This window comes from Drosophila busckii, chromosome 2R (genome assembly GCF_011750605.1).
Source record: "Drosophila busckii strain San Diego stock center, stock number 13000-0081.31 chromosome 2R, ASM1175060v1, whole genome shotgun sequence".
Classification (NCBI taxonomy): domain Eukaryota; kingdom Metazoa; phylum Arthropoda; class Insecta; order Diptera; family Drosophilidae; genus Drosophila; species Drosophila busckii.
The window spans coordinates 18,046,478-18,073,630 of NC_046605.1; the positions used below are offsets into that span (position 1 = coordinate 18,046,478).

Below are 27,153 nucleotides of genomic sequence, written 5' to 3' on the forward strand. Positions count from 1 at the left end.
ATAATTCAAAGCTTTAAAGCTCAGCTTGTTGAAAAAAACATTAAAGCAGCTCTCTTTAAAATTTATTTTTATTTAAAAATTTTTTTTTAACAATTACGTTTTGATTTTTATTTCTTATTTTTATAATAAAAATCACATAATAACTGTTATTTTTGATTTTTATTATAAAAATCAGAAATAAATTGTTATTTTTAGACTGAATAAAAAAAATCTATTATTAATAGTTATTTCTGAACTTTTTTAATAAAAGTAAAAAATAATAATTATATAATAAGGATATTTTTAAAAATCAAAATTAACTGTTTCTTATAGATTTTTAATATAAAAGTTAAAAAATAACTATTAAATATTGATTTTTATAATAAAAGTTATAACCGTTACGGTCCCTGCTTTAAATATAAAAATTATAATTAAATTTCGGAAGCAGAAACATTTTCTCAATTTACTGCCATTTATTCTGAGTTTTCCAACTCAACAATTTCATGCGCTTTCTGCACACTCTTGAACCACTGTCATTTAGAGAGACATTGACTGCGTACTTGCTGCAAATGCGAAATTCCGGATCAGTGCCAATTCAAATGCGCAGGTGAGCTGAACAACGTTCCTATTGACGCTCGCAATTTCGTTTTAATTCGTTTCGTTTCCTATCGAAAAATATCGTGATCGTTAACGTTTCAGTCTCAGTCTCAGTCGTGTCTGCGCAGAACAGTTAACAGCTTTATTTAAATGTATGTATGTGTGTGTCTGTGTGTTGAGTTGGTGCTGTGTGCAAATTGCGTATACGCCGTGTATGAACTTGTAGAACCTTTTGAAACAAATAGACTTTGCAACTGACCTCAAACGTAGTTGGGGGATGACAAATTTTGTGTATGGGGAAAAAACCCAAGCAACAACAATTTTTTTTGTTATAAAAGGAAATTTGTGTAAATGCACGCGCTTACAATAGCAAGTTAATTGTCTAATTAGCACGTGCACACAAATTAAATATATATATATGTAAAAAATATATATTGAGTGGCAAAAGCTGCATGTATAACTAATTATGATAAATTATAAAGCTTCAACATAGAGTTTTTTGTTTCAGTTGGGGTTTTTGTACGTTTTATCTTTATATATTTGCATATTCATATTTAGTGGCATTTTAAGTACAGCACGCATGTGTTAGTGAGCTGGCAATACATGTGTGTGTGTGAGTTGCGTACTAACTCGTATCAGTTACGGCTGTATTAATTCTAACTGTTTGCTTTAGTTAGCAGCAAGTGTTGCAAATTTTACAGCTGATATAAAATAAAAATATGTTATATGAACTGTCAGAGTTTTATTTTAGTTACTGTTATGTTACATACGAATTATTGTCGATTCATGCACAAAAAGTTTCCCTTTTTTATCAGCACATCTGTCAATTGCGTTTGAGTGTTTATTGCATTTTATATTTTATGGCGGAAATTCCTAGAATAAAGTTTAAAAGCTCATTCAGATTAGAGTTGAAGATAGCAACAAACAATTGTATAAAAGTTGGCATACAATATTAATAACTTGGCATTAGTTAAACAAACCTGTTTCAAGCGTTTGCATGCAATTAAGATTTAAAAATAGCGTTTATGACAATCTAATCAATCAGAATTGTATAAAATTTTAAAGTTCTTAACTTATCGTCTGAGGCTTGAATAATGTAAGTGCTATGAGTCAGTTAGGCAAGTTTACTGCGTTGCGACTTTAGTTTAAATAATTAAATTACATAGGGTGTGGCTGAAGTAATGAGTAAGCAATTAACTTAATGTGTTTGTTTACTAAACAATAGAGTAAAACACAAACATGCCTTGGCAATATCAGTTGTGATAACAAAGCTTATAAATTATGCGGCATTAAATGTTCTATAAAAATGATAGTTAAATCGACGAGTTTTCATTGGAAACCCCACTGTGAAATTTGCGTTGCCTTATCGACAAATAGATAAGATAAAAGCACACGCAGCCCTGAAGTGAAACTAACTTAACCTTTTTTTTTGGACATTTAGACGAGTCAAGTGCAAGTCTAAATATCAGGTCAGTTATCTAACTGGGCCAACACCAGTTGTGGAGTTAATCAAAGCCAATGTCAGTTGTCTATGTTTATAGCCAAATGCAATAAACAGTAGCTAAAAATACATCACTTGGTAAACAAACCTTGAAATACGCTTGGAAATTGACATAGATTTTTTTTCTAAATTTCTTTATTTTTATTCTACCAAGTACACCTGCAGTTACTCAATTATTTCTATTTAAATGCAAAACAAGTTTCTTATTGAACATTAGTCGCCGTTATTGCCTCATTTGCTGTTTAGAGCGTTTCCACTTGTGTTCTGGCCAAAACGTCACACATAATTAACTACAACAAAACGTTTTTATATATACAAAGCTGACAAAGTTCTCTTCCATTTGACGTCAGTCGCTTTAGCTGAACGTAATTCTAAACAAATATTTGATATTTAATAATTGTTAAAGAGCTTTGTTACTTTATCTTTAACGGGTAAACAAACTCAGCTACAAAGTTTTAAACTGGGTTGCGGTATATTTGAAATCCATATCCATTAAATCGCTCATGAAATGAAAAACAATAAAGCTAATAAAAAATCAATTTGTTCCCCTATAAACAAGTTTGCTAAAAAATAACATTAGCCATAAATTCAAAAGCATTAATAAAAAATAAAAATAAAAAGCAAAGCAATTTTAGAATTGAATGCAGTGCAAAAGATAAAAAAATAATTGCCAAGCTTAATTACATAAATCTTAAAAATTAAATAAAATTATAGAAAATAATGGTATGATCGTAATATAATATTTTTTCAATATTAAAAGTCATTTGCCCACTGTAACTTTTACTATTTCAAAAGCAGTTTAACTTATTCTAACTTATTGTTTGCAAATACTCTTTATGCCAATTATAGTTAATTAATTTGCTTTCTATTGTATTTATGCAGTATTAGAAATTGATAGTCAATGCTCTGACGTAGAGTTTCTAGTTGCTTGACTTCATTAACTTCAAGCGTTCATAAACACTTGATTTTAATTTTAAATGCTTTTGCAATAAATCGCATTAACCGAAAAAAAAACTTACTTTTTTTTGTCATTCGTTTTGCAGTGAATAAAAACAAACAAAACTTGGGGCACAGCTGTCGACACACACACAAACAACAAATACGTGTTTTTTGCAAAATATAATGAGCCGCAACAGCAACAACAAATGAGATAAACAATTATATATGTACATAAAATTTCGGCGAGCGTCGACGAAATAAAAATTAAAATTAAATTTAAAATCGAGCAATAAACGCTGAGCCCGCCGACGACATTGAAAACGCCAAGAGGAAAATTAAATTGACAAAAACATTTATCAAACACGCTAGAGCGTGTGAAAAGTTTTTTATGTGCAAAAGACAAAAGCAAATTGCTTAATAATAAAATGCAACAACAACAACTTGCACTGATTTCGATTAAAGTACAATAGTCGACAACAACAACAGCTAAGTTGAAGAGAGCGCACAATCGCGATAAGACAGTCGTTATCAGAGGCTAGCCACGCCCACGCCATGGCCGACGACGAAGATCTCAGCCCGCTGCCATTCCGACGCGAACGCAACTTGAGCAATCGGAATTTCAACAAACGCAGCTCACGACATCGCATTAGCAGCAGCGGATCCGTCGTCGAACTGGAGCGCCCCAGTAGTATGACGAACGCGGAGAGCGCCAGTCGACGCAACAGCAACGCGAGCAGTAGTTCCAGTTCCTTTCAGCTCTCCTATTCAGTCAACTCCGATTCGGAGCAGGCGTTCAACCAACGCTCGACGCTCAAACTGCGCACCATGGGCGATGAGCAAGCAGAGCAAGCGCCAGCGCTGCAGCGCGGCACGCCCATTACGCCCACCGGCGCTGATCCAGCGCTGCTCGATGTGCGCCAAAAGGTGCAGCGCTTCGAGACCTTGAAGTCCAACATTTGTATACTGCGGCAGGAGCGGCACAGCTTGAAGCTGCTGGAAAACCGCCGCCATCCCAGTTTCTCCCACCTGGACGCCAATGCGCCCATTCGCACGCCACCCACGCCGCGTCGCATTCGGCTGCCTGGCATGAGCTCTGGCAGTAGTTCCATTCACAGCAATAACCATAGCATTGATGAGGTGCGCTCCGAAGATGAAGTCGATCAGATATCCGACTTTGAAACAGATGCAGCGCCGATCCCCGAGCACATCATCAGTGAAAGCAGCTCGGCGGTGCTGATCGCCAGCTCCGAATCTGCAGAAGAGATGAAACTTGAGCAACAGCAGCAGCAGATGCAACGTTCCATTAGCGCCGATCAATCGGGCACGTTGCCCATGAGACGGAAAGACAAAGATTTCGCTAGGTAAGTTCAAAGCTTAAGTTTGAGTCTCTAGTTAGTTACAATACTGCTACAGATAACTGTTTATTGCCCGACCGGTTTATCAGCAATTTTTCATTTACTGCGCCGTTTTACAACACTGTTTGTTTACTGGTACTTCCTTTTAGATTTCAAGTTTGCCTCGAACTTTTGAATGCTTCGCCAGTTGAATTTCTCGGCATTTAATGACCATATTGTAACTAATTGGCAAATGTTGTTTTTAAATAGTTGACCAAGCTACGCATTGAGTGTTAATTATATTTGTGACTATTTTGGAGGGCGGGTCGAACCGGTTGTTCGTTGTCAAAACTGTCAGCAGCTTGCTTGGACTCGATTTGGAAATGTAATAACAATTTGTAAAATGTATTTCGACAAATGGAAGGCGTTCAACCAACTTCCGCTGCAATATGAAGAAGGATCAGGAAACACAGGACAATCTACCGAAACCGAAACGCAGCAAGGTTAAGCCAAAAGATGAAGAAGCAACACCAGCAGCACCAGCAGGTGCTGCAGCAGATGAAGAAGAAGAAGACGAGCGGCCAAGTGTCAGCAGACCAGTTCACCTGACGCCAACAGTTATAGTTGTAAACGAAACGCAGAGCGCAGAGACGAAGGAACGAAACTCACTTAAGAAAGCTTCGAGACAATCAGTTCTACAAGAGAATAGAGCAGAGAAGAGACCAAGTTCACTTAAGAAGGAAGCTTCAAGATTTTCAATTCTACAAGAGAATAGGTCGACTGCTAGCATCGAGAGCTCTGCATCAAGGAAGAAAAAAAAGCTGGTCATAGTGGAAGTAGAGAGTGACAGTGATCAGGAAAGTAATCCATCCAATACGAACAATCGGAATACCTTATCTGATCGGTTTTCGGCGTCACCATTAATGGTCCCAGATGAGCGATTCAGTGATGGGGTCTGTACGCATTCACCACTAATGCTAGTATGTCTACTCCAGCTTTCAAGTTTGTATTCTACAGTTGATTGGCTTTATTATTACCGCCTCCACAGCCCTTCTGTTGATTGTTATCTCGTGGTTTATTATCTGGCAGCTGGATTTCTTTATAAACAGCATGCGTGTGCTGGCCGAGGCTTTGGATAAAGTATTCCGCTACTTCAATGTGTTTGCAGGACAGTCGCATGATCCATTGTTGATAAGGGTAAGAGGGGAAGTACCTCAACTAAAAGCTCAGTGTGACTCATGCTTACGTCGAGGCACTCGACTTATCTTCCATTCCGTCGCTATTGTTGTTTGCTTTGTCTAGGCAATGCCCCTCAGTCTTATCAGCATAACGTGCTATAATAAGCTTTGTATAATTGTTATCGTTGCAGAAACTACCAGTCAAAACCGAGAAGAAAGACTGAAATCGTTGGCACCACAAACCAGCAACTGATTGAAAAGTTTCACTCATTCTATCAGCCCAATGAGTAAGTCTATAATTAGTAAACAAATAACACTTGCTTGAATATATGTTTGCGATTTCAGTGACGATGATGAGATCGAGCTACGCGACAAAAGCGACAAGTTCGTGCAACCCGTGCTCGAGGAACTCATACGTACCGAGGAGGCCTATGTGAACACGCTGTTTACAGGTCTGGAGGACTATGGCAACTTGTTTCAGCACAAGGATCTACCGGTGGGTTTGCGTGGCAAAAAGTATGATCTCTTTGGAAATATTGAGCAAATCGCCGAGTTCCATCGGGACGAATTTCTGCCTATGCTTCATCGTAATCGACGCGATCTCAAGCGATTGTTTGACGAATTCATAGAGTTCCTGCATGTAAGCAAAGATTTTATTCCAAATTCCAGCTGATCTTATAATCGTTTTTAACTTGCAGCAAAACTGCTTCTATGGCTATGTTATATTCACCATGAATAAGCAGAAATCCCTAAAGCTCTGCGATCAATATAAGAACTTCTTTACAGTAAGTTAATTAGTTTTGTTGTGTTGTACATTTAGCTAATGCCAATTTTCTTGCAGAGAATAAGCAAGGAATGTGGTGATAAGCTGGGCATCAATAGCTTTCTGACGCAGCCCATACAACGTATGATGCGTTATCCTTTGTTGCTCAATGAGTTTATCCAAGTAAGCAATGCTTTTAAGCTGTATCTATTTTTTACTTATTCGTTGCATTTGCTGCAGAAATTCTTCAAGAATCGTAATAGTGAAATGAAACCGCTTTTGGACTCCTGTTGTCGTTTGGAGAAGCGTGTACGCAATCTGCTTGATACCACCAACGAATCGGAGACAATAAATGATATTGTGGACTGTCATGAGGTAAGTCTTTTGACTGATTCGACCGCGCAATAGTTTTCATTCTGTCTTTTGTTTGCAGTTCAATGTTTACTATCAAGGCAAGTTCCGCAAAGTCAGCGAGTTTCAGGTGAACGATCACAAGCTCAAGCGCAGCTATCGTGCCAAAGCTTTTATATTCGACAAGTGCATTATTTATACGGAGATCAAGGGCAAGCAATTGATCTTCCATGGTCGCTATCCTTGCGAGCATGTAGGCATTTCGGCTCGCACAAGGTCCTTTACACTTTACTATCAGCGCCGCAAGCAGCAGGAGTGCGAATTTACCGCCGATGCTGCCCAGATTGAAGTCTGGCTGGATCTCATACGCGACATGATCAACAATTATGCAAATGAGGAGCGACAGAAGCTGCAGGAGCGCTACTCACGTGAGAACGATCATTTGCATCGCAAGGCGCCAAGCTTTTCGCTTTACCGCGACTCGAATCGCTTTAGTTCGGACAGTGGCATTGGCAACATGTGGACAATGCCCAAGCCGGATGAGGATACAGCCAGCAATCGCACCACTTGGTATGCAGCCACTTAGACGAAGCGATTGCCAAGTGTAAAGATAAAAGACAAAGCCAATTAGTGTAATATTATAATAATATTGCTGTTAGTTTAATACCTTGTTCTTAGTTCTATAAATCGCACACATAGATAAACTTTTATTGTTAACGCTAAATTACCAAATGCTTGCATGTTATATTTAAGCAACTATTTTTACAAATCTACTTTTTAATGAATAAATTAAACGCTTGTTATTTAAGCTTATAATAATTTGTTTACTTCAAATTTTATTTAAGTGTGTTTCATGTATTGATTGATCTATTGATTTAATTATTCTAGTCGAATTATTTTAATTATTCTCTCCAAAGCGCCTGATTTTCATTGTGTGAATAAAATAACTAAACAACTTAAGCATTTTAAATCTTCAATATAATTTCAGAGAGTTTTTTAAACTTACTTAGACCTCCTGGCTGGTAACCTGTTATTTTATTCCATTATTATTTATTAATGAAATCAGATTTTATTGGGTCTTTAACCTTAAGGCATTAGCAACTTTTAACTATTTATTTAACTATGATTGGGATTGTTTCAATTATTGCAACAGATGTGGGCAACACTTTTTTGCTTAAATAAACATTTAATATTATTAACGTACGCCTAATGAGTATAAAATATTAATTTTCAATTATTTTTATTAATTTTTAAGAATGTATTCTTACCGTCGACTGTTCATACTTGACATAAAATAAATAAAACTATGAATTCGTTTTTATATAAAATTACAACAAATATTATTAATGGCAATGTGATAAACCTTCAACCCATAAGAGTATTAAAGCTGTGTCAGTTTGTTAATTTGTTTGTAAAAAACAAACAAAAGAATTTAAATCCATGCCACCCTCAACAAGTTGCGTTCAATGCAGAGAGACGTCAAAACAATCAACAACAGAAATTTCTCATGAATAGGTCGCACGCTATTGAACAGCCGTGAATTGTCAGTTGATCATTTGCGCCCGCCGCTCTGACTCCGCCACGCCAGCGGTCCAGGCAATTGCCCCACTGTGATATTGTTAATAATAATACGCCAGCAACAGCAGCAGCAGCAGCAGCAACAAAAACTTGTTTTGGCACTTGCCTGGCGACTGTGACATCACTTTGAAAATGTTTAAAAATAAACAATTGACTTTGGCGTATACACAAACGGAACAGATATGCTTAGAATTTATGCAAAATGCTTGCAGTTGTTGGTTGGGGCATGCAGCTCATCAATCGAATGAAGCGAATTTATTTTATGAATCTATCGATCCAGCGAAATTTATTTGAGGCGTGTACGAGTTATAAAATAAATATAAATATGCATAATAAAATGTGAACAGTTTTTATGCGAAAAATTGCAAATCGTTGCTGACGACAACGACAAATAATTGACGTAGAATTTGCTACTGTGTGAGATCATCGCCATAAATTTCATATATGCAACGGAATTTAGTTTAGCTAATGAACTAAAGCTAGAACTATCAACTATCAAGTCTAGTTTGAGCTCACTGAAAACTTAATGAGTTTGCTGAAAAGTTCAAGGCAAGCCACGACTTTTGTCTAATAACAGTTATAAACAATAATCAAAGCAACGCAATTGTGCAGAACAAATTATGCAAAATTAAAATTTTCGATTTCTTGGCCTGCCTATGAAAGCAAAAGTGTTTGCCAGACAGACTGGAAAATATTTTTACAGTTGTCATTTGGATTTGTTTATAAACAAATGTGAAACGCGTGGCGCCAAAGAGCGCAGTTGCTATAAAATTTGCGCTCTTAAACAAAATGTGAGCTTTGAGTTTATGGCAAAGCTTTTGGCGATCGCAGCGTGCGCAAGCTACAAAAATTTATGGCAAACTTGCTGTCAGTTGTTTTTTGCGCTTAATGCGCTGCGGTTCGTGTTTTTTCTTTATGTCGAATTTTGTTTAATTATTCAAGTGCGCAGCGCGTTTAAACGATACGAAATGATCGCCCAAGTATTTTAACCGATATAAATCAAATAAAGTTAAGCGCAAGAAGTGAAATATGATTGCCATAAATTGGTTCGATGTATTGCCAGTGGCCATAACTTTCCTAAGCATTATCTTTGTGCAAGTGTTGAACGTTTATTTGCACATACTGAACGATAATGGGCCAGCGAAGAATGTCGATAAAGTCGATTCTAGTGAAGTGGAGTGCCTTATAAGAAGCTCACTCAATGGCAACACAAGTCCAAGTCCAAGTGCAACAGCAAGAGGCTCCCAAACGCCCACGCTAAGCAATGGCAAATTAGAAAAGCAGACGAGTCTTCTAGACTGCGATAGGTAAGTGTGTCTTCAAATATATTTTGACAGCTGTACATCATTTTTCATGTTGTGTCAGTTGTGTATATTGCATGTATTTTAATGTTTTTTTGTTCAGCTGCCCTTTGCTACGTATACGTGATAAGATAACTCATACGCTTTTATTACGTTAGTGTTTACACTATAAGCTTGGTTTTATTTTTAGGCGTATTTCACGCGAATTGACAATCGCTTTTATGGGTTTGCCGCCAGACGTGACTTGCATAATAGAAATGCATGCTATGCTAGTTGGGAAGCACTTTAAATTATAATGATAAGCTAAATCTATAAAGATAGCAGGCTTGAGCGGATGTTCTTATATAAACTAACTGTAAAATAATAATAGCAGCTACTTGAGCACGGAAAATGCAAACAAGTGTGTGCTTCGCTATTTATAACCCTATCAGATTATTTATTTGCTTATTACTTGTGCCGTCATGAATGACACTTCCGACAGAATATTCGTTGTGCACAAAAATATTGTAAAATAATTTCTGAATTATTTTTAAACAGCGTAAAGCTTATCAGACACTTGCTGTATATCTATTAAGCTATCCATTTGTTTTAAATTTTGCTTAAATTTTAAAATTCTTTTTAAGCAAAGAAGCGCTTATCAGATATTTTCTTTACACATGTCATAGTAACAAATTGTTTAAAATACTTTTAAAATTCTTTTTAAGCGAAGAAGCTAATCTCTTTACATTTATTAAACTAATAATTTGTTTAATTGAATTTTAAAATTATTATAAAGCAAAGAAGTGCTTTCTATTTTTATTTTCTATATATCTATCAAACTCTTTGTTTTAAATATTAAATATTAAGCATAAAAAAGCCTTAAATAATTTTAAAAATATTTTTAGGCAAAGCAGAACGTAAAGGAGACTTTCTTTATATCCAGAATTTGTTTGAAATAATTTTAACATTTTTTTTAAGCAGAGAAGTGCTTATCAGATATTTTTTTATATACAATTTTTTCTAAAGCAAAGAAGATAGTTTTCTTACTTCTATCCAACTAATTGTTTAATTTAATTTAAAATTCTTTTCTTATCAAATATTTACTTTACATCTATCAAACTAACCAATTATTTTCAAAAATTTGAAGAAATATATTAAGCAATTAAAGTTCTAAAGAGATCTGCTTTATATCTATCCTTGTTTTAAATAATTTTAAAAATATTTTCAAACAAAGCAGAGACAAAAGAATTTAATTCTTAAGCAAACAAAAAGCACTAAGAGACTTTCTTCATATTTATTCACCTATCCCATTTGTTTGTCCCCATGTTTGTTATCGTTATCGTTACTGTGTTTGCAGCGGCATATCATTGAGCTCCATCAACACAAGTGTCACAGCAACAACAACAACAAGCACAACAGCAGCAGCAGCAGCAGCAGCTGCAACTGCAACAGCAGCAACATATAGCACACACAATGGTTTCCTCACCCATACGCTCAGTTTCGAAACCTTGGGCGATGAGTAGTAAGTACATCCCATATACATGTTCAACTTTAGTTTCACTTTTACACACGTGCCTGCCTTATATGCATACTCATTGCTTTCACTGTTCTTTAGCCATGAGGATGAGGATACGCTGTCGCTTGAGAATCTTTTTCCCTGCGATCAAACGGAGATCTATGCCTCGAAGAAAATCAGCTTCATTATCGATGAGCTCATCCAAACGGAGGTCAACTATGTTAACAATCTGCGCAAGGGACTCGATAACTATGGCAAGCTGCAGCTTGTAGAGGATTTGCCTGAGGCTCTGCGTGGTGAGCAGCGTCAGCAGCATCTGCTTGGCAATATCGAGGAGATATTGGAGCTACACGAGCAACAGATACTGCCGCTTATGCTGCGCAATCAGCGCGATCTCAAAGCTCTGTTCGACGAGCTGGCTACACACTTTGAGGTAAGCCTGAAATTCGAGTCAGTTTAAGACTTAATCCATCAACAGCAGTTATGCAAATTTTTATTTATATAGCAGTCAACTATTGTGGGCAACGCAGTTAGTTAAATATTGATGAAACTTAACTTGAGCTGATTCTCTATTTAGCTCTCTTTTCGCTTTTGCTTTTCTAGCTATTTTTAAGCTAAATATTTGCGCACATGTGTCGGAGACAACAGTAAAAACTTTTTGTGATTGACGTCTTTAGATAAAAGCACTATTAGTTTTCTATATTTATTTTCCATTTTTGCGCAACAAATTCCTTACAATTTAACGTTATTATTATTTCGCACTAAACGCTATTTTAAGCATTTTGTCGAGCTCAGGCAATTAATGCAAATTTCAAACAGATGCGGTTTTGCCTTAATTAGGCGCCAATTGCTTGAAATGGAAATAATAATTTAATTTAATGCTTGCCAGTTGCTAATAAATTATTAATATATTTAATTTATTTTGTATATTCTTTTTTTTAAGTAATTTCAAATGAGTTAGCTGACATTTATTCACACCTGTTGACAAGTCCCGCACGTTATGCTCAAACTTCATTATTATGCTTAAACAGTTGCGCATTTTTAATGCCGTTTTTTATTTCATTGTTTAAACGAGTGTGTGTGTATTTTTTTGGTGTTTTTCGTGCAGCTGTTAAGTGCTTTTGGCTTGACTTGGGTGTAATGAAATAAAATACGTCAAAAGCCACGTAGCAAGCCCAGAAAGTAAGAAATTTAGAAACTGCTAGAAAGATCAGCGCTACACTGTTAAAATATAAATAGTGTGTTAACAGCTGAAAGAGCTATAAAGAATAAAATACTATAAAATTTATTAAATAAGTAAGAATTAATTTTGTATATTAAATGTAAATAAGTTCTGGTAGCATTAGATCATGTATTTCACTTTATCGATGCATTTCACTATCGATGGTATCGATAAGTAGCTATACAAAATAAATATTTACAAATTTATTAAAATGACTTAACTTTTAATCAGGCTGTACAATAGTATTATTGTTTGCGACTATAGTGACAGGCTTTTTATTATTTGCTTATAAATAATACAAAAAAATATGACAAAAATTGCTTTTAAATAATAAACCAATAATAAAAAGCCTGACTCTGTAGTCATAAGCATAATTATACAGCAAAATTAATATAATCGATACTATTTATAACTTTCAGGCTCTACAATAATACAAAAATAAACTAAATCAAAATATTTCAGCAACACTTTCTGTTCAAATAACAGCACCAAAAAAGTTATTGAACTTTAAAAATAAAAGTTGCTCTTAAGCTATAAAAACTAAAAAAAACATTTATAAAAAAAAAACTTTAATTAGGCTGTATTATTTTAAAGAAAATAATACAAGCTTTGTCAAAGTCAATAACCTTAATACAACATGAATACAATCGTTAATTTTCCAAATGCTAAGCATGTCTCTCACTTTAAATAAAATCAGACAGCAAAAGCAGTTTCTGGATAAAATATATTTGCTTTGGCAGCAGCTTAAAAGCTTAGAAATAGACAAACAATTGAGCCTAATGTTAAGCACAAATTGATAAACAACACTGAGGTTATTTCTTTATTAACAACTCAAGCAATTAGCAGAGCAGCTACAAAAGTCAAACGATGACGAATTTGCCAAGACTTAAAGCAAAATTCAGTTGATAAGATTGCAATTATTCTAACGAAGCAGCTTAAGCGCAAAAATAAATATATGTACATATGTATACAATGTTATGTATGTTTGTTAATTGTATAACAAGACGGAGGAGTGACGTCATCAGAATTGAGTTGGGCACAAAACATTTTTATTGCTTGGGCTCTATGCAAAGATTGTGTGCGGCATAAACATAGATATATATATCTATAATACTTGTGTGCTGTAGTTTGTTGTGGAGCTTGTCGCGCTACAAAAATAAATGAACAACAATAATTACAAATGATAAGCGCTTCACTGCTAAAAGCACGTTCATACATATATATATTGTTATAGAGCTTGATTTTTTTATGGTGCTCGCTCTCTTTTGTGTTGACAGCCAAATAATCAATTTAAATTGAAATTGTCTGTGCCGCAATGGAAGACAACATGTGCATAAGAAATATGTTAAACTTATGTCATGCCAGATTCCAAGAAAAAACAAGATATATACGTATATATAATATGCAGTTTATATATGCTTGAGAGCAGGTAAAAAGAACAATCGACTTAGCGCTTATTTTGTTTTGCCCCGAGGACTCAAAACTTAATGCTCAACAAACATGCAAAGGCAAAAAAAAATTACTTAGCTGATTTATGTGTATTTTTGCTTTGGCACCTTTTTATTTTAGCGTAACAAATTTTTGCCAAATTTATCATCAAAATGTAGCGTTTTGTTTATAATTTTTTGGCAACAGCAAGCATAAACAAAGTTTATATATTATATGTATATGAAAAATATATGCTGGCTGTCAACATTTGAACTTAGCGCATTAATGAGGCGACTCAAACTAAAACTAATTACTTTCAATTCAATTTGATGTATTTGCTTTGATTTGTTCACGCATTAAAACTGGATTTGATTTATGAGAGAACCAGTTGCTTGTCTAGCTTGTCGCTTGAATTTTTTGGACATATATCTCACATCAAAGGCATGGCCATAAAAAGCGTCATTTATAAATTGCCTTCAAAATTGACAAGCCAGTGAGTTTGGCGCAGCAATTTACAATTGTGATTAGGCCAAATGATTTATAAAGCTGGAAAAATGTAAACTAAAAGTTTTCGTTTCGCCTTCGTATTAACCTTAAGCTTCATTTTCATTTTGTGCTCACAGTCTGTTTGCGAAATCATAATTTTTGAATATTTAAGTCACGTAATTCCACACACACACACACACACACACATCTAAAGCTTGTGTGAGCCTTGGCAAAGCCACTGAATTCAAATTGATATTCCAGTCGTTGTGCAGAGGCCGCCCGCATGCCCAACCTCTTGGTTGTAGCCAAAAATTTTACGCAAACTAGTTCAAATTGCAAATTTATTTTTGAATTTATTTTTTGTTGCATTTAATTTGATTATGCAAGTCTGTCAGCACACACATACACATATATATGTATGTATGCAAATTAATGGCTTAATAATTATATGTCTACTTGCCCATAGGGAGACAGATATAGTGCAGTTAATTGCATACTGGTGTTATGACAATAATTGCATTGGCTGGAGGCCAAATTGACGCACAGCTCTCGCTGTTGAGCTAACAACGAAAAGCAGCAGCAACGCCTAACTTATGTTTTTTGATCTTAAACTACAAACATTTACTTATGCTAATTTACAAATTATTTGTGCATTGGCTTTAAAGCTTAAGCTCTGCTGTTGTCAGCAATCTAATAGCAAATTAATTATACGACCCGTTGACCGTAGGGGACAACAACTGACATTAGATAAGTTGACTTAATGTCGGTGTTATGGCAATATTTGCATTTGCCAAAGGCTCTTGATTGTTGATATGCCTCACAGCATTAGCAGCAGCAGCAGCGGCAAATTTATTGTCAAATGTGCATTTCAGATGACAGCATGGATATATTTGTGTTAATTCTCTCTCTCGTATGCAAAATGATTTCAAATTGTGCTGTAGGTATTTTCTATAAAAATTCAAAATGCATGTCAGACAGACAGACAAACGAAACTGACTCATTTGCATTGTGTTCTCTAGCTGTCGTATATATTTATTTATAAAATATTTATAAATAAATGTATGGGGAGTGCTTGACTAGGCGAAATTCAGCGAGAGGGAAGCAAAGCTGTTGACAGATGCAAATGATTATAGAATAATTGTTATTAACAGTACGTTTCATAATTTGAGCTTAATTATTATTCTATAATGAATGAAGATAGACAAAGCTGTGATTAAATTAATTTAATTAATCTATTTAATGTATTAGTTAAATCGTAAGATTAACTTAGTCATTTTAAGTTTAAGCTTTAAGCCAATAAAGAGACTAGGCAACTGGTTAGCAATATTTTGTTATTATATATTTATATGCACGCAGTGTTGCAATAATAAAACAATAAATTAATTTGAATTGCTATATCTAATTGTGCATTATTTAATATGCGAAATGTGAAATAAAAGCGCCTCGGATTCTTCATTGATACGGATTAAGGTTTATGACTTAATTTTGTTGTGTCTATAAACGATTTCACTTTTTAAGTTCCTGCTTGAGAATTGAAGTCAAATTGTATTAAGAAGCACTATCAAAGCAAAAGAAAGACCATGTGAGAGAGAGTGAGAGTAAAGAGTATTTAAAATAATTATTCATTTACAGTTAGCTGCATTTGCTTACTTAGAGCAGCAGAGCAAAGAAAAAATTCCACAGCCAGCGATCACGTGATAAGCTTCAGTTCTGATTTGTCTATAGAACGAGCTTAGTTGTCGCCTAACTGTAGACGAAGCTCTCGCGACGTGAGTGCTGCAGCAGCGCAGCTAAGCCGAAGCGCTCTCTTGATAAAGCGCTCTCTCAACGCTAAAGCGGCGCAGCTAAGCCAAACCGCTCTCGCTTAAGCAGCGCAGCTAAGCTGAAGTGCTCTCTTGATAAAGCGCTCTCGCGACGGTGAGGGTCGCTGCTCTAGCGCTGCAGCAGCGCTGCTGAGCGTGGGAAAAATGTTAGAGAGCATGCAGGCCTAACCTCACGAATGCACTAAGAAATAACGGAAGGTCGCTTTGACTAAACAACAAAGGTGGCGTGATCGACTTGAAGATTTAACTGGGAAGCAATGCTTATTTAGCTATTTTACTTTAATTCAATTAATAATTGTATACAAAATAATTATTTTTTGTGAAATAATCGTGATAATTATATGTATAATGCCCAGATAAAATATTATCAATTACGATTCGAAATTAAAGTAAAATAATGCAGGATTACTTGAGATCATTAAATTAATTTCAAATAATTGCTAGCAATTGCAAATAATCAGAATCAAATTAATCGTTTTGATCTTATAAGGCCAAGGGGAAATATCATCTATTGCTAATCATTACAAGTACAAGAATATTGAATAGTAAAATATTTAGTAACCATAAGTATATTGACAAAATAATATCTAATTGCTGTGGAAAAATTGGCAATGTACATAATAAATTTAAACTTATTCTGCTCTTAATTGAGCTATAAAAAAAAGTTGCTTTTAAAGAACAATAGATTCATTAATTTTTAAAAATATTTTTGTCACTTAATATAATTTTAAAAGTATTTTTTAGTACAGCACAATAAATATCTGAGCGTGAAAAATTTAAATAAAATAAAAATAAATATAATAAAATTCCAAATTTGTTTGAGCTAAATTCATTTTTTGGACTGTAGCGTAAGTATTAAGTGCTTTATTTTTAAATAATGACACGAGTATGAATTTAATAAACATTTTTGAAAGTCGTCAAAGACTGTTTGGCGTATTTAAAAATATAAAGCTGTAAAAGTTTGTCGCGCGTACTTTTAATTTATTTGAGTGTTGTTTCCGCTGAGTGAATGTTAACAAATTTGCTAAAATGTATTTTGAATTGATATTTAAAATTTCGACAAAACGTATTTTTAAACTAAACGACATGACATGCAATATTTCAATTTTATTTTTGCAGAAAAACAGCTTCTATTGCTATGTGAGCTTTACGATGGGCAAAAAAGTTTCAATGCAGTTGCGCCAAGAGAATCGCGAATGGCTGCAGGTAAATAATAGAGAAATAAATGTTGCAACATATTGAACAAAAAAACTCTTTTTTTGTAGAGCTATCAAACATTAATAAAAGACAAACTGGGCATTGATAGTTTTCTAGTGCAGCCCATACAAAGACTGACCAGATATCCATTGCTATTGCAGCAATTTATATCGGTAAGTAAAATGGTAGAAAAATAAAAATTATTAAATTATTTGCGCTTTGCAGGAGTTCTATAAGAACGGTATTAGCTGTAAGCCAGTGCTGAGCGCTGTTTGCAAGCTGGAGACGCGGATGCGTAGACAGCTGGATGTGGTCAATCAGGCGGAGGAGATACACAGCATAGAAGAGCTCAATGAGGTAAACTAGCATAAAATACCAGAGATGTAAAAGAGCTAAGTAGTGAATGAATCAACTATAATTGAATTCTAGAACTTAAAGATTACGAAATGTATTAATTTTGTTTCAAACTCAATTTGAATTACACTCAGAACGAATTCTTAACGAATTATCATTTTTTAAAATTCAATTTAAATGGAATGTTATTGATTTAATTCAAACTGAATTAATTGTTTTAATTGCTAATGCAGTTTCTGACCGAAATTCAAATGACTTATCTACATAGGCAGTGCGGAATTTTTTAAATGTCCTATCCTATACTATCCGATGATAACTTTGAAAATTTACTTTTGTTAAAAGACTTTACTCTAATATTCCTAATATAGTAACTAGAGTTACGAATACTAGAGTATTGAATACTTTTGTACCGAATACTTTAGTATTGAAGAGCTGAGTGTCGAATATTAGACTAACGAACACTACAGTAACCAATAAATTTACGCAAAGAAAGTCGAAGTATAGTCAGTACAAATAAGTTCGAAATTAGTTTTGAAATAAAATTAAATGCATTCAAAATTTAATTTAAATCTTTTATATCTCTGCTAATCACCCAATTAAAAACATTATCTAATGCTTTGTTCTATTTGCAGTTTGATCTGCATCAGCAGGGACAATTTCGTCGCTCGACAGAATTTGAGGCTCAGCATTTTCCCACACGCAAGAAATATCGCGCTAAGGTTTTTCTCTTCGAGCGCTGTCTGGTCTGCACGGAGGTGCGAAAGAAGCGTCTGGCCTATCGCCAGCACTACAACTGGGAGCATGTGGAACTGCAGCGTCCGCTCGAGTTGGCCACTGCGAATGCCAACAAAATTATCAATCTGCTGGTCAAGCAGCCGGATAAGGAGCGAAGCAAGCGTGAGGAGTACTCATTTGTTGCTAGTGAAGCAGCTGTGGTCAAGCAATGGCTGCTGGCCACTCATAGAATCATTGAGATTGCGCGCCATGAGCAACTGCAGCGTGATACGTTTAGTCTGCCCATGGATTTGGTGCTGGGCGTTCTCCTAGCCATTTGGCTCATTTGGCAATATTTGTAGTTGCGACTGTTACGCTAGTTTATAAGCCCATAGAATAAAGCTCTAAGTTATTTCGATCAAAAACTCACTCACTCACACACACAGACATGAGAAAGTCTCCACGCTGTTGTCGCAGTCGAGCGTAAAATAAGTTGCTGCCACAAATATTTATGATATATTGTCCTTGCAGCAGAAGCTGCCGCTGCCGTTGCTGCCGTTGCTGCTGCTGCTTCGACTCAAGGCAAATGCAAAATGTAAATAGCTGCCACCCACTTCTACCCTTTGGCCTCGCACAGTGGCGCGCACTTTTTGTTCGAGCTACGAATTGCTTGTGACAAATCTATTTGTTTAGAATTTATGACAGCTGCCAGCAGTCAGACCATACCCTTGGCCAAGTCATGCAGGGCTGAACACACATAGTGCCACTAATGAAGCGTTGCCTCAACTCTGCTTGGCGCTTATATAAGAGAAACAGTTTGTTAAATAAATAAACAGTTGGATAGTTTATTTATAACTTAAGATTTTCAAGCAGTAACTTTGTTGATTTAGTTAAAAGTTTATTTACAAAAACAATGGCGTATACATTTTATTTTCGGATCAAGCACTTTATGGTTGTTATCTGATGCGTATACTTAATCTTTTACTGATTTATTAAGCGTATGACTCTTTAGTTAGTTGGAATCAACCATGAACCAACGTAGATCGTGCAATTTGCTTTATTTACAAGGAAAATTAAATAAATTGCTTCAAATAAAAAAAAAGTAAATTAAATGTTTCATATAAAAATATTAAGGAATTAATAATTATCACTTATCATTTAGCAAAAGGATGTCCCTTTTTTTAACATATTTGTAATGCAATAGTTACCTTGAATTATTGTTAATACAATTATTGTTAATGCCAAGTCGGATCAAAACTGAAAGATGGGAAATTTGTATGAAAAACTTTGAAGATCAACCAAATATGAAGCACAAAACAAGCAAATTTCTAACATATTTACCTTAACCTTTACCTGTTTACCTTTTCATATGAAATTTCTTAGAGCGAGCGTTTTTTTTATCATAAAAAAAATATATTTTTAAAAAAAGGAAAGTTCATCAAACAAATATGAATGAGAAATCAAATGGATTGGATATTGACGCTCAATAATAATAATTTGGCTTTAATTCTATTATGGCCATTAATAAATATTTATAACTAAAAGTATTGTAATCAATTCAATGCTTAAGGTAATTGAGAATTCTGTAAGTTTTTCTTTTTAAGGTTTTCTTGTATGTTTGACACCACTGTGGAATCAAAATCAAAGCACATGCTCTGATTATCCGGTCAAGCAATAGTCGACTATAATTTATCTTCACAAAAATTGCAAAGTCAAACGCCAGAGAGTGTCCCAAAAGCAGCAAATAGACTGGCCGCAGGCCAATCAAAAAATGTTGGCCAGAAGCAGAAAAAAAAAGAAAATGTTGGCATCAAAATTGCATACAAGGCACACTAATGAAGTTAAACAAGCCAAGCCAAGTATGCCATGCAAATTTAGAAGCTGTCTACGTCGTCGTGTGTGTTGTGACAAAATTTGCACAAAAGCAATTTGTTAAGAGTGCAAAAAATATTAGAAAAAATAAGTGAGACGCAACGCGAGTCCATGACAATGACCTGCTCAAAAAAAAAAAAAAAAACAGGAAGTTGGGGTGAGTGTGGGGGGCGCGTCTAACGGCATTTTGGTGGCTGACAGTTGATTTTTATGCATGCAGCAGCGAAAGCAGCGCTGTTGCTTTATTGTATTATGTCAGTTAAGTTGTCGTTGTTGTTGTGTTGTTGTTTGGCTGCAAGGATAAAGGACATATAATGCGACCAGCTTAAGCGTATTAATGTCTGTCAAGTAATTGTCATACAACTGACGTCGGTAAGGTTATATAAATGATTTGACAGTTTTCAGCAGCACGAGACTGAATTTTCAAATAAATATTATGCTGGCCAAAATGTAAAGCAAACGGCAGGACAACATAAATGTTAAAGATTTAAATCAGCAAATGTAAATAATGTTTATTTTATTTTTAAATAGAAAATCACTTAATCTTAATAGACAGAAAAAAATTATGTTCACTGAATTCATTTAATACAATCCATCCTCTTTCATATAAGATTTTCTAAATTAAAAATGTATAATTTTATACATTTTTCTTTATTAATATAAAACTCAGCATCTGATAATTATTTGTGAGCAATAAAAAAAAAACATCAAATAAAGGAAATTTTAAAAAATGTATTCAATTTAATTTACATTGAATCTACAGGTTTTTTACTGAATTTGGACTTTTCCAGTCTGAAATACAGAGAGATATAAAAGATTCAAATCATTTTGGAATCTAATTTGTGCCTCATCCAGAATTTGAAATACGTTCGGGTTGGATTTTAAGAAATTATTTTGTCGCTGAGTTAATGCTTTTCGTAAAATCAAAGAGTATAGAGCTATAGACTATTTGAAAGTCTAAAAAAGTTTAATTGGAATTTTTATTTCGAATACATTTGCCTGATTGAAATTGATTAAAATTTGAAATTCGAATTCAAATTGAATGTGTGAGCAATTCATTTAGTTGCCTTGTCAATTGCTCTATCCTGTAGCTTATTTTTAATTTGCAGGCCATTTGCACTTTAGCGCCTAAAAGCGAGCAATGGAATTTTAAAATAGACTGCTAGCATAATTTATTTGAATTTGAGGCTATAAGCGCACGTACTCAAGGCCAAAACATGAACCGAACCGGCGCAAGTAATTGCGTAAATTATTGCACGTAGCATAGGCGTAACACATGTCTAGGCACACACACACACGCGCACACGCACACGCACACACACATATGTGTGTGTAGTTCACGCTACATTAAATTAACTTGACATATTCACGCTGACACGCAACTGTTGCTAATTTTTGCTTAATATGCCACACACCAAGCTCATCCTTGCCACACACACACATGCTTGCCTCCTCTTTTATTTTTTTCGGAGTGAGTGGCGGCGCCATTGATGTCCAGCTGCTGCTCCCAATACTCTCTGCTCAACGGTATAAATTATCCCATTCACGCCTCAGCGCAGTTGTTGCCCCCCTGCCCCTCAGACTCTTGGCTGCCGCCTCAGGCCACAAATTGTATTACGTCGTCGCATGTAAATGCAACACTTAGGCACGCATCAACTCCAGTTTCAGTTCCTACGCCGCCCATTCTTCCAATTTTCATCTTCAGCTTGCTTAACGCTCGCTCTGGATTTTGTATTTGTGTATTTCTATTTTTTTTTTTTTGTTTTCGAGCAAATACGTTTGTCTTTCGGCATTTTGGTGCTTGCAAAAAAGTTCCAATTTCTGTTGTCAAATGGCACGTGAACCAATGCGTCGAGCTCAGTTTTGTTGCCGCTTGTGCTTGGGCGGGAGCTTAGGCATGCACAGTGGTACACAAGCTGTTCAATAGTTGAAAAGTGAAGTCTCTATTTTTTTTAACTTGTTTGAATTTGTAACACTAGGCAATAACTTAGCAATAAGATTCCAATAGCTTATAAACAAACAAAACACGTAAATTAGCTTTAAAAAAAACTGTGAACGGCAATATTTATTTTTTAAAAATTATTTTGAATTAGTTCCTGAATTGCTCTAGCGATGTTGTCTATACATTAACTATCAAAGATCTGATTGTCAATTGATTAAATTCAAACTTTATCATTTAAATATTTTTGATTATTTCTGATGATTTGTGGTAATTTTAAATTTTTCCTGATTTTTTGTAATCGTAATCATTAAATATTCATACATTTTTTACAAGCGATCTATATAGTCACCACAAATATTTTCCAAAAATAATTTAATTGATTAGTAATTCTAATCGCAATTTAATAGCGGAAATCCAAATATTCAACTAGAACTAAGTAACAAAATTTAACTTCAGGCCTAGAAGCAATTTTTCTTACGAAGGAATAAGCTTTGAATTAGTTCCAAGTGTGTCTTAACAGATTATTTGTTATTTAACAAGAAAGCCCGACGACAGACAATTAACAATTAAAGCGCGTGAGAAATATCAATATTTATTTTAACAGAAGGCCAGTATTCTTTTAAAGATATAATGATCCAATAATCTAGTAAAACAAATTACTGGAAATCACCAATTAGAATATTTTGCTAATAATTTAATTTTACATTTAATAATATTCGGATACAAATTTAAAATTATATGTTGTTACATTTCAAAATCTTTTGATAAAAACTAACAAAGTACAAAAGCTGCAATTTGCATTTCCAATAGCCTTCACACCACTGTGCCTATTGGTGGTGGGCACAAATCAAGCAAAACGACAATGCCTCTGCGAATGTGTGAATTTCTCGACGATGACAACTGATAATAGGTCGAATTACATGCGCTCTCTGCTCTAAAAAGGCGCTCAGCTCATCCCAGGCAGTGGCAGAGGCAGAGGCAGTTGCTGTTATTGTTCAAGTGGCAGACATTGTGTGGCAAGCAGTTCACACGTTCCACATGCAGCAGGACCCTTAAGACCTCTTCCACTCACACACACAGAGACACACTCATGGCATTAGATAAAAAACAAAGGCATGTAATTTTTGGTATTTTGGGTCTTAGCCTGAGAATTTGGGGGTGGTGGGTTGTTTGGCCTTAAGCCACAAAACGAGCAAAGGCCGGAAACGGAAACGCTTGATAATCGCAGCAAAGCGCAAAATGCAGCGTCAACTGGTGTAGGCCTCACGTATTCAACATGATAATGATGCTGATGATGTCTGATTGTGTGTGTGTGTGTGTGTGTGTGAGTCTGAGGGGTTCAAAATCACGTATACGCAGCTTTGGCTGCGTCGCATTGATAAATGCGCTTCCAGCTAGCTAAGTGGCATGTTTTGGGTTAAATGCGGTGTAAAATGTGCGAGAACCCATACCTAATAGCCATAATAACAGTATTCAAGGTGCGAAAGAGAGAGCGAGAGAGAGAGAGAGAGCGCAGCAAGGTGGCAACTGCTGAATGACAGTTCAGTTAGCTGGGCCTGTCAGCCTCGTTGGCGTTGTGACGCGTATAAATCGCCAAGTTGTCGACACACCTGCTTGCCACTGCTGCATGCCAGCAGCATATGCCACACGGCGTTGCAAGCAGCAGCAGCAGTGTGTGGGGCGCGGCGGCGTCTTGTACATACATCTTGCTTACAGGCCAGCGCCAAATTGAAATTTAAAACGGCAAAACCAATAAAAAACAAGTTACAGACGACGCTAGCGACGGCGACGACGACGAAGGACAACGAAGGCGGCAATACAAATTGCAGCGACGACAGCTCAAAGGCAACGGCAGCGGCAGCGGCAACGGCAACGGGCACACCCTGAGCCCCAAATGCAATTCGCGCCCGACGCGCTGCATACAAATGCCAAAGCCAAAGGATAATATAATGCACGTTGTTGAAGAATAATGGTTTCTGCCAAGAAGACAACGTTGTTGCCTGCCAATGTCTAAAGGACTAAGCATGTCTGCCAAGGCAAACACGTTGTATCCTGCCCCCAGCTCCTTCGCAGCTCTACAGCCTGCTTCAAGCCTTCTCTTGTTTGTTGCCCAAGACAGACAGACGGACAGACAATAACGATGCCAGTCAGGCCCAGCCAGCAATGACAGGCGATTTTAATAGAATCTATGAGCCTGGTTTAGGGATTGTGCTGCGTGCCCATTGATAATAATGTGCCCACTAGCCTACGAACTGATTGTCGCAATTCCTTAAATTTAATGTTTGCTCAAGCTGCAGACTTACAATCGCTTATCATTAAAGTAAACACAGACTGCGAATTGCAAAATTTGGCTCATGAGCTTATAATAGCTTAGTTCTCTAAAAGAGAAAACTATAGAGAGTGGCATTATCTTTAAATTGTATTTTGTAATAATTTAAAAACACTTAAATTAAGATTAATACTTTCTTTTTGTTAATCTATATCACAAACTTACTTTCTAAGCCTTAAATAAACATAAACGCTTATTGAGCTTGAAAATATTTAATATAATAACATTTTTGAGATAATATGAATATATGTGCACAAGTTCTTCATAGACTTCATTATTTTATTTTATTCTTTTCAGTATTTTGTAATTTAACAACTTAATCCTTAATGGAATTTATGGCAAAATACATCGTTTATTAAATAAAGTCTTTACTTTTTTGAATTCAGTATGAGCACAAAATGTAGGGCTACGTTTTTTTTTCTTTGCAATAAGAAAATCCTTTTTGATAAAGCTAAATATGCAATTATATTATTAATAACTAAAAGTTTTACATATATATATTGTTTATGTCCCAGAACACATGGGAATACAGTTAGTTGTATGAAGTATCCTTTGAATATTTAAGTCACAAGCCAAGAAATTGTTTTTAAATTTTTGTGAAATCTTAATATTAATCCTTTCTACCACAAGTTTTTGCCTGAAGAATCAAACATTTTTTTTGAATCCATTCTTTTTGTAAAGGTCAAAGAAGTATTTGAGCAAAATTTCAAGTTGCCACGCCTTGTTTATTATTGAAAATAAATTAAATTTAACTCTAACATAATTAAGTTAAATCATTTATAATTTTATAAGTAAATCACACTCTTTTATAAAGTCTCAGAATTTCAGAATAATTTTTTCAGTGTTTTTCAATTTTTATGCTGAGTTTATTGAAATATTTTGGTCATCTGATGTCCAAGTTAACATAAAAAACTACTATAATATCGATGAATATGCAGAAAATAATAAAAGAAACTATTACAGTTAGACTTAAAACATTCGACTTGCTCAAAGGCAAAGTTAGGATCGAAAGAGTTAAGAGTTCTGTTAATCTTGCAATTTGTTTAAGGGGGGATTGACTCAATTTAATTTTTTCATATCCTTTTGCCTTGTCTATAAAAATAGATTTCAAATAAATGAGTAAAACTAAATTCAAGTCGCAGTAGCTGGTTTTAAATATTTCAAAACACAAATTAAAAACACACCTCAAGTTTTTTTATCATACTGACAATAGTATGGACACTTTGCCAGAGGAGGATACAAATTTGTCCCGCGCTGCTTTGCGCGATGCTGAGCTGCGCATAATTGCGATGCTTGGTTGCCCCTTGAAGGTGCGTCAGGGTATTCCAGTCTACCAGGTGCTGGTCACAGTGCCGCCCCCCATTGGCAAGGAGAACTCTCCTCAGCCCATCATTAGCTGCAAGCTGATCTTCAGCTGCTTCACTGACTATCCGAGTAATCCGCCCCATGTGCAAATTCGTGGCAAGCGAAACTTTCCCCGTCGATTGGAGTCTGTGATCTATGCGGAATTCGATCGGATTAGGCGTGTCTATAGTGCTCAGCATATAATGCCCATGGTAAGCAGCGCTTTGTATATCATCGAGTGTGAACAGATGCGAATCTCGGCGGCTGCACAGTTGGGTGAGCTGCAAATAAATCCTTAGTCGGTCTATTTAATTAAGTAAAGTGCGTTTCTTACAGTTGGCACTAGCGTCGGCTGAAGATTGTCTACAAAATTAACATTGTCCTTTTATTAAATTATTTTTGTTCTGTTGTTGGCTTTGTAATCTTTGCATTCAGCTCCAAATATATAAGTTTTGTTTTTTTTTTTTCTATATTTGTGGCATTTTATTAACATTTGTATTTAAAAACTTTTAGCTGATAATTTAATTTATTTATTTACATTTTGGGGTTCCATATTAATATTAAAACATGTAAAAAATTATTGTTATAATATAATTAGAAATCCAAAAAAAATATATATAATTGCTTTTGTTGTTGAAATCGATAAAAAATACTTTGGTCATTTTTTTTATTGTAAATTTATATTACAAAATTTTTTTTTTTTTTTTAACTTTAATAATTGTTTTTTGTTGGGGTATTAAGATTATAAAATACATATATAAAAAAAATAATGTTTTAATTGCATTAGAAACCACATAAAATTGTTTGTCATTTTATTAAATTATTTTTGTTCGATTGTTTGTTTTATAACTTTTTATTAAAAGTTGCATATAAATATATAATTTTTGTTTTTTCTCCAATTGTTATTCAATATAAAAATTGTTTGTCATTTAAACAAAACAATTTGGTGATATGATTGTTAAGTTTTTATATGCTTAAAATTTTTGCTTAATTTCAATTGAAATCAAAATTAATATTCTTGGCAATTTTTTTTTAATTGGTAATCAGCTTTTTATTGTGTTTAAAGCTGCAGATATAAAATTTTCAAAATTAAAATGTAATTTTATATTTTAATTTGTTTAAAGCTTCAAGCGCCAAGTCTAATTGCAATCACGTTTGTGGCCCAAATCTCGGCCCAGACGAGTGTGTGCAGTGCTTGGAGAGCATAAAAGTAAGTGTGCATAAAATTATGAGCATGAGAGTATTACAGTGAGTCGCATAAAGCAAACATATGCTGCCCATTTATGGCTGCGATTGCAACTTTTACAAGGCGCACATAGAGAAATGCTGCGTGTTCATATAAAAATTTCAACACGCTTACACAAAAATTGCCAATTAAGCGCATTTATGACTGCAACATGAGAAAATATGCCAGCGAGCGAGTGAG

General features: G+C 34.9%; 4 protein-coding genes across 5 annotated transcripts; all 4 read left to right on the top strand.

Moving 5' to 3' along the window:
- The first annotated feature begins 3,231 nt into the window (after positions 1–3,231).
- LOC108597581 (kalirin) lies at positions 3,232–7,390 on the top strand. Its single transcript, XM_017984195.2, has 7 exons — positions 3,232–4,377; positions 5,720–5,815; positions 5,874–6,168; positions 6,227–6,313; positions 6,370–6,474; positions 6,532–6,666; positions 6,725–7,390. The coding sequence occupies exons 1-7, from the start codon at positions 3,569–3,571 to the stop codon at positions 7,226–7,228; spliced, it is 2,031 nt and encodes a 676-aa protein (XP_017839684.1). The 5' UTR covers positions 3,232–3,568; the 3' UTR covers positions 7,229–7,390.
- LOC108597582 lies at positions 4,700–5,478 on the top strand. Its single transcript, XM_017984198.1, has 2 exons — positions 4,700–5,330; positions 5,399–5,478. The coding sequence occupies exons 1-2, from the start codon at positions 4,800–4,802 to the stop codon at positions 5,408–5,410; spliced, it is 543 nt and encodes a 180-aa protein (XP_017839687.1). The 5' UTR covers positions 4,700–4,799; the 3' UTR covers positions 5,411–5,478.
- Positions 7,391–9,085: 1,695 nt separating the features above from the next.
- Positions 9,086–18,665, top strand: LOC108595048 (pleckstrin homology domain-containing family G member 4B). Of its 2 annotated transcripts, XM_017980188.2 has the most exons (7): positions 9,086–9,527; positions 10,858–11,022; positions 11,116–11,449; positions 17,095–17,181; positions 17,241–17,345; positions 17,398–17,529; positions 18,159–18,665. In XM_017980188.2, exons 1-7 carry the CDS (start codon positions 9,250–9,252, stop codon positions 18,600–18,602), a joined length of 1,545 nt encoding a protein of 514 aa, XP_017835677.1. In that variant the 5' UTR covers positions 9,086–9,249; the 3' UTR covers positions 18,603–18,665. The 2 variants fall into 2 exon arrangements, with proteins under 2 accessions (XP_017835677.1, XP_017835678.1); XM_017980189.1 differs by lacking the exon at positions 10,858–11,022 and having other exon boundaries at positions 9,087–9,527.
- Positions 18,666–25,516: 6,851 nt separating this feature from the next.
- Positions 25,517–26,199, top strand: LOC108595887 (maker34). Its single transcript, XM_017981176.1, has 2 exons — positions 25,517–26,003; positions 26,064–26,199. The coding sequence occupies exons 1-2, from the start codon at positions 25,598–25,600 to the stop codon at positions 26,081–26,083; spliced, it is 426 nt and encodes a 141-aa protein (XP_017836665.1). The 5' UTR covers positions 25,517–25,597; the 3' UTR covers positions 26,084–26,199.
- The last annotated feature ends 954 nt before the right edge of the window (positions 26,200–27,153 follow it).

What these genes read in the sequence shown, in the direction of transcription:
- LOC108597581 (XM_017984195.2), top strand. Translation starts at nt 3,569, where the DNA reads ATGGCCGACGACGAAGATCTCAGCCCGCTGCCATTCCGACGCGAACGC. An exon ending in AATATAAGAACTTCTTTACA is followed by an intron (nt 6,314 to 6,369) that starts GTAAGTTAATTA and finishes ATTTTCTTGCAG; the next exon opens with AGAATAAGCAAGGAATGTGG. An exon ending in TGCTCAATGAGTTTATCCAA is followed by an intron (nt 6,475 to 6,531) that starts GTAAGCAATGCT and finishes CATTTGCTGCAG; the next exon opens with AAATTCTTCAAGAATCGTAA.
- LOC108597582 (XM_017984198.1), top strand. Translation starts at nt 4,800, where the DNA reads ATGAAGAAGGATCAGGAAACACAGGACAATCTACCGAAACCGAAACGC.
- LOC108595048 (XM_017980188.2), top strand. Translation starts at nt 9,250, where the DNA reads ATGATTGCCATAAATTGGTTCGATGTATTGCCAGTGGCCATAACTTTC. An exon ending in AGAATCGCGAATGGCTGCAG is followed by an intron (nt 17,182 to 17,240) that starts GTAAATAATAGA and finishes CTTTTTTTGTAG; the next exon opens with AGCTATCAAACATTAATAAA. An exon ending in TATTGCAGCAATTTATATCG is followed by an intron (nt 17,346 to 17,397) that starts GTAAGTAAAATG and finishes TGCGCTTTGCAG; the next exon opens with GAGTTCTATAAGAACGGTAT.
- LOC108595887 (XM_017981176.1), top strand. Translation starts at nt 25,598, where the DNA reads ATGGACACTTTGCCAGAGGAGGATACAAATTTGTCCCGCGCTGCTTTG. An exon ending in CTCGGCGGCTGCACAGTTGG is followed by an intron (nt 26,004 to 26,063) that starts GTGAGCTGCAAA and finishes CGTTTCTTACAG; the next exon opens with TTGGCACTAGCGTCGGCTGA.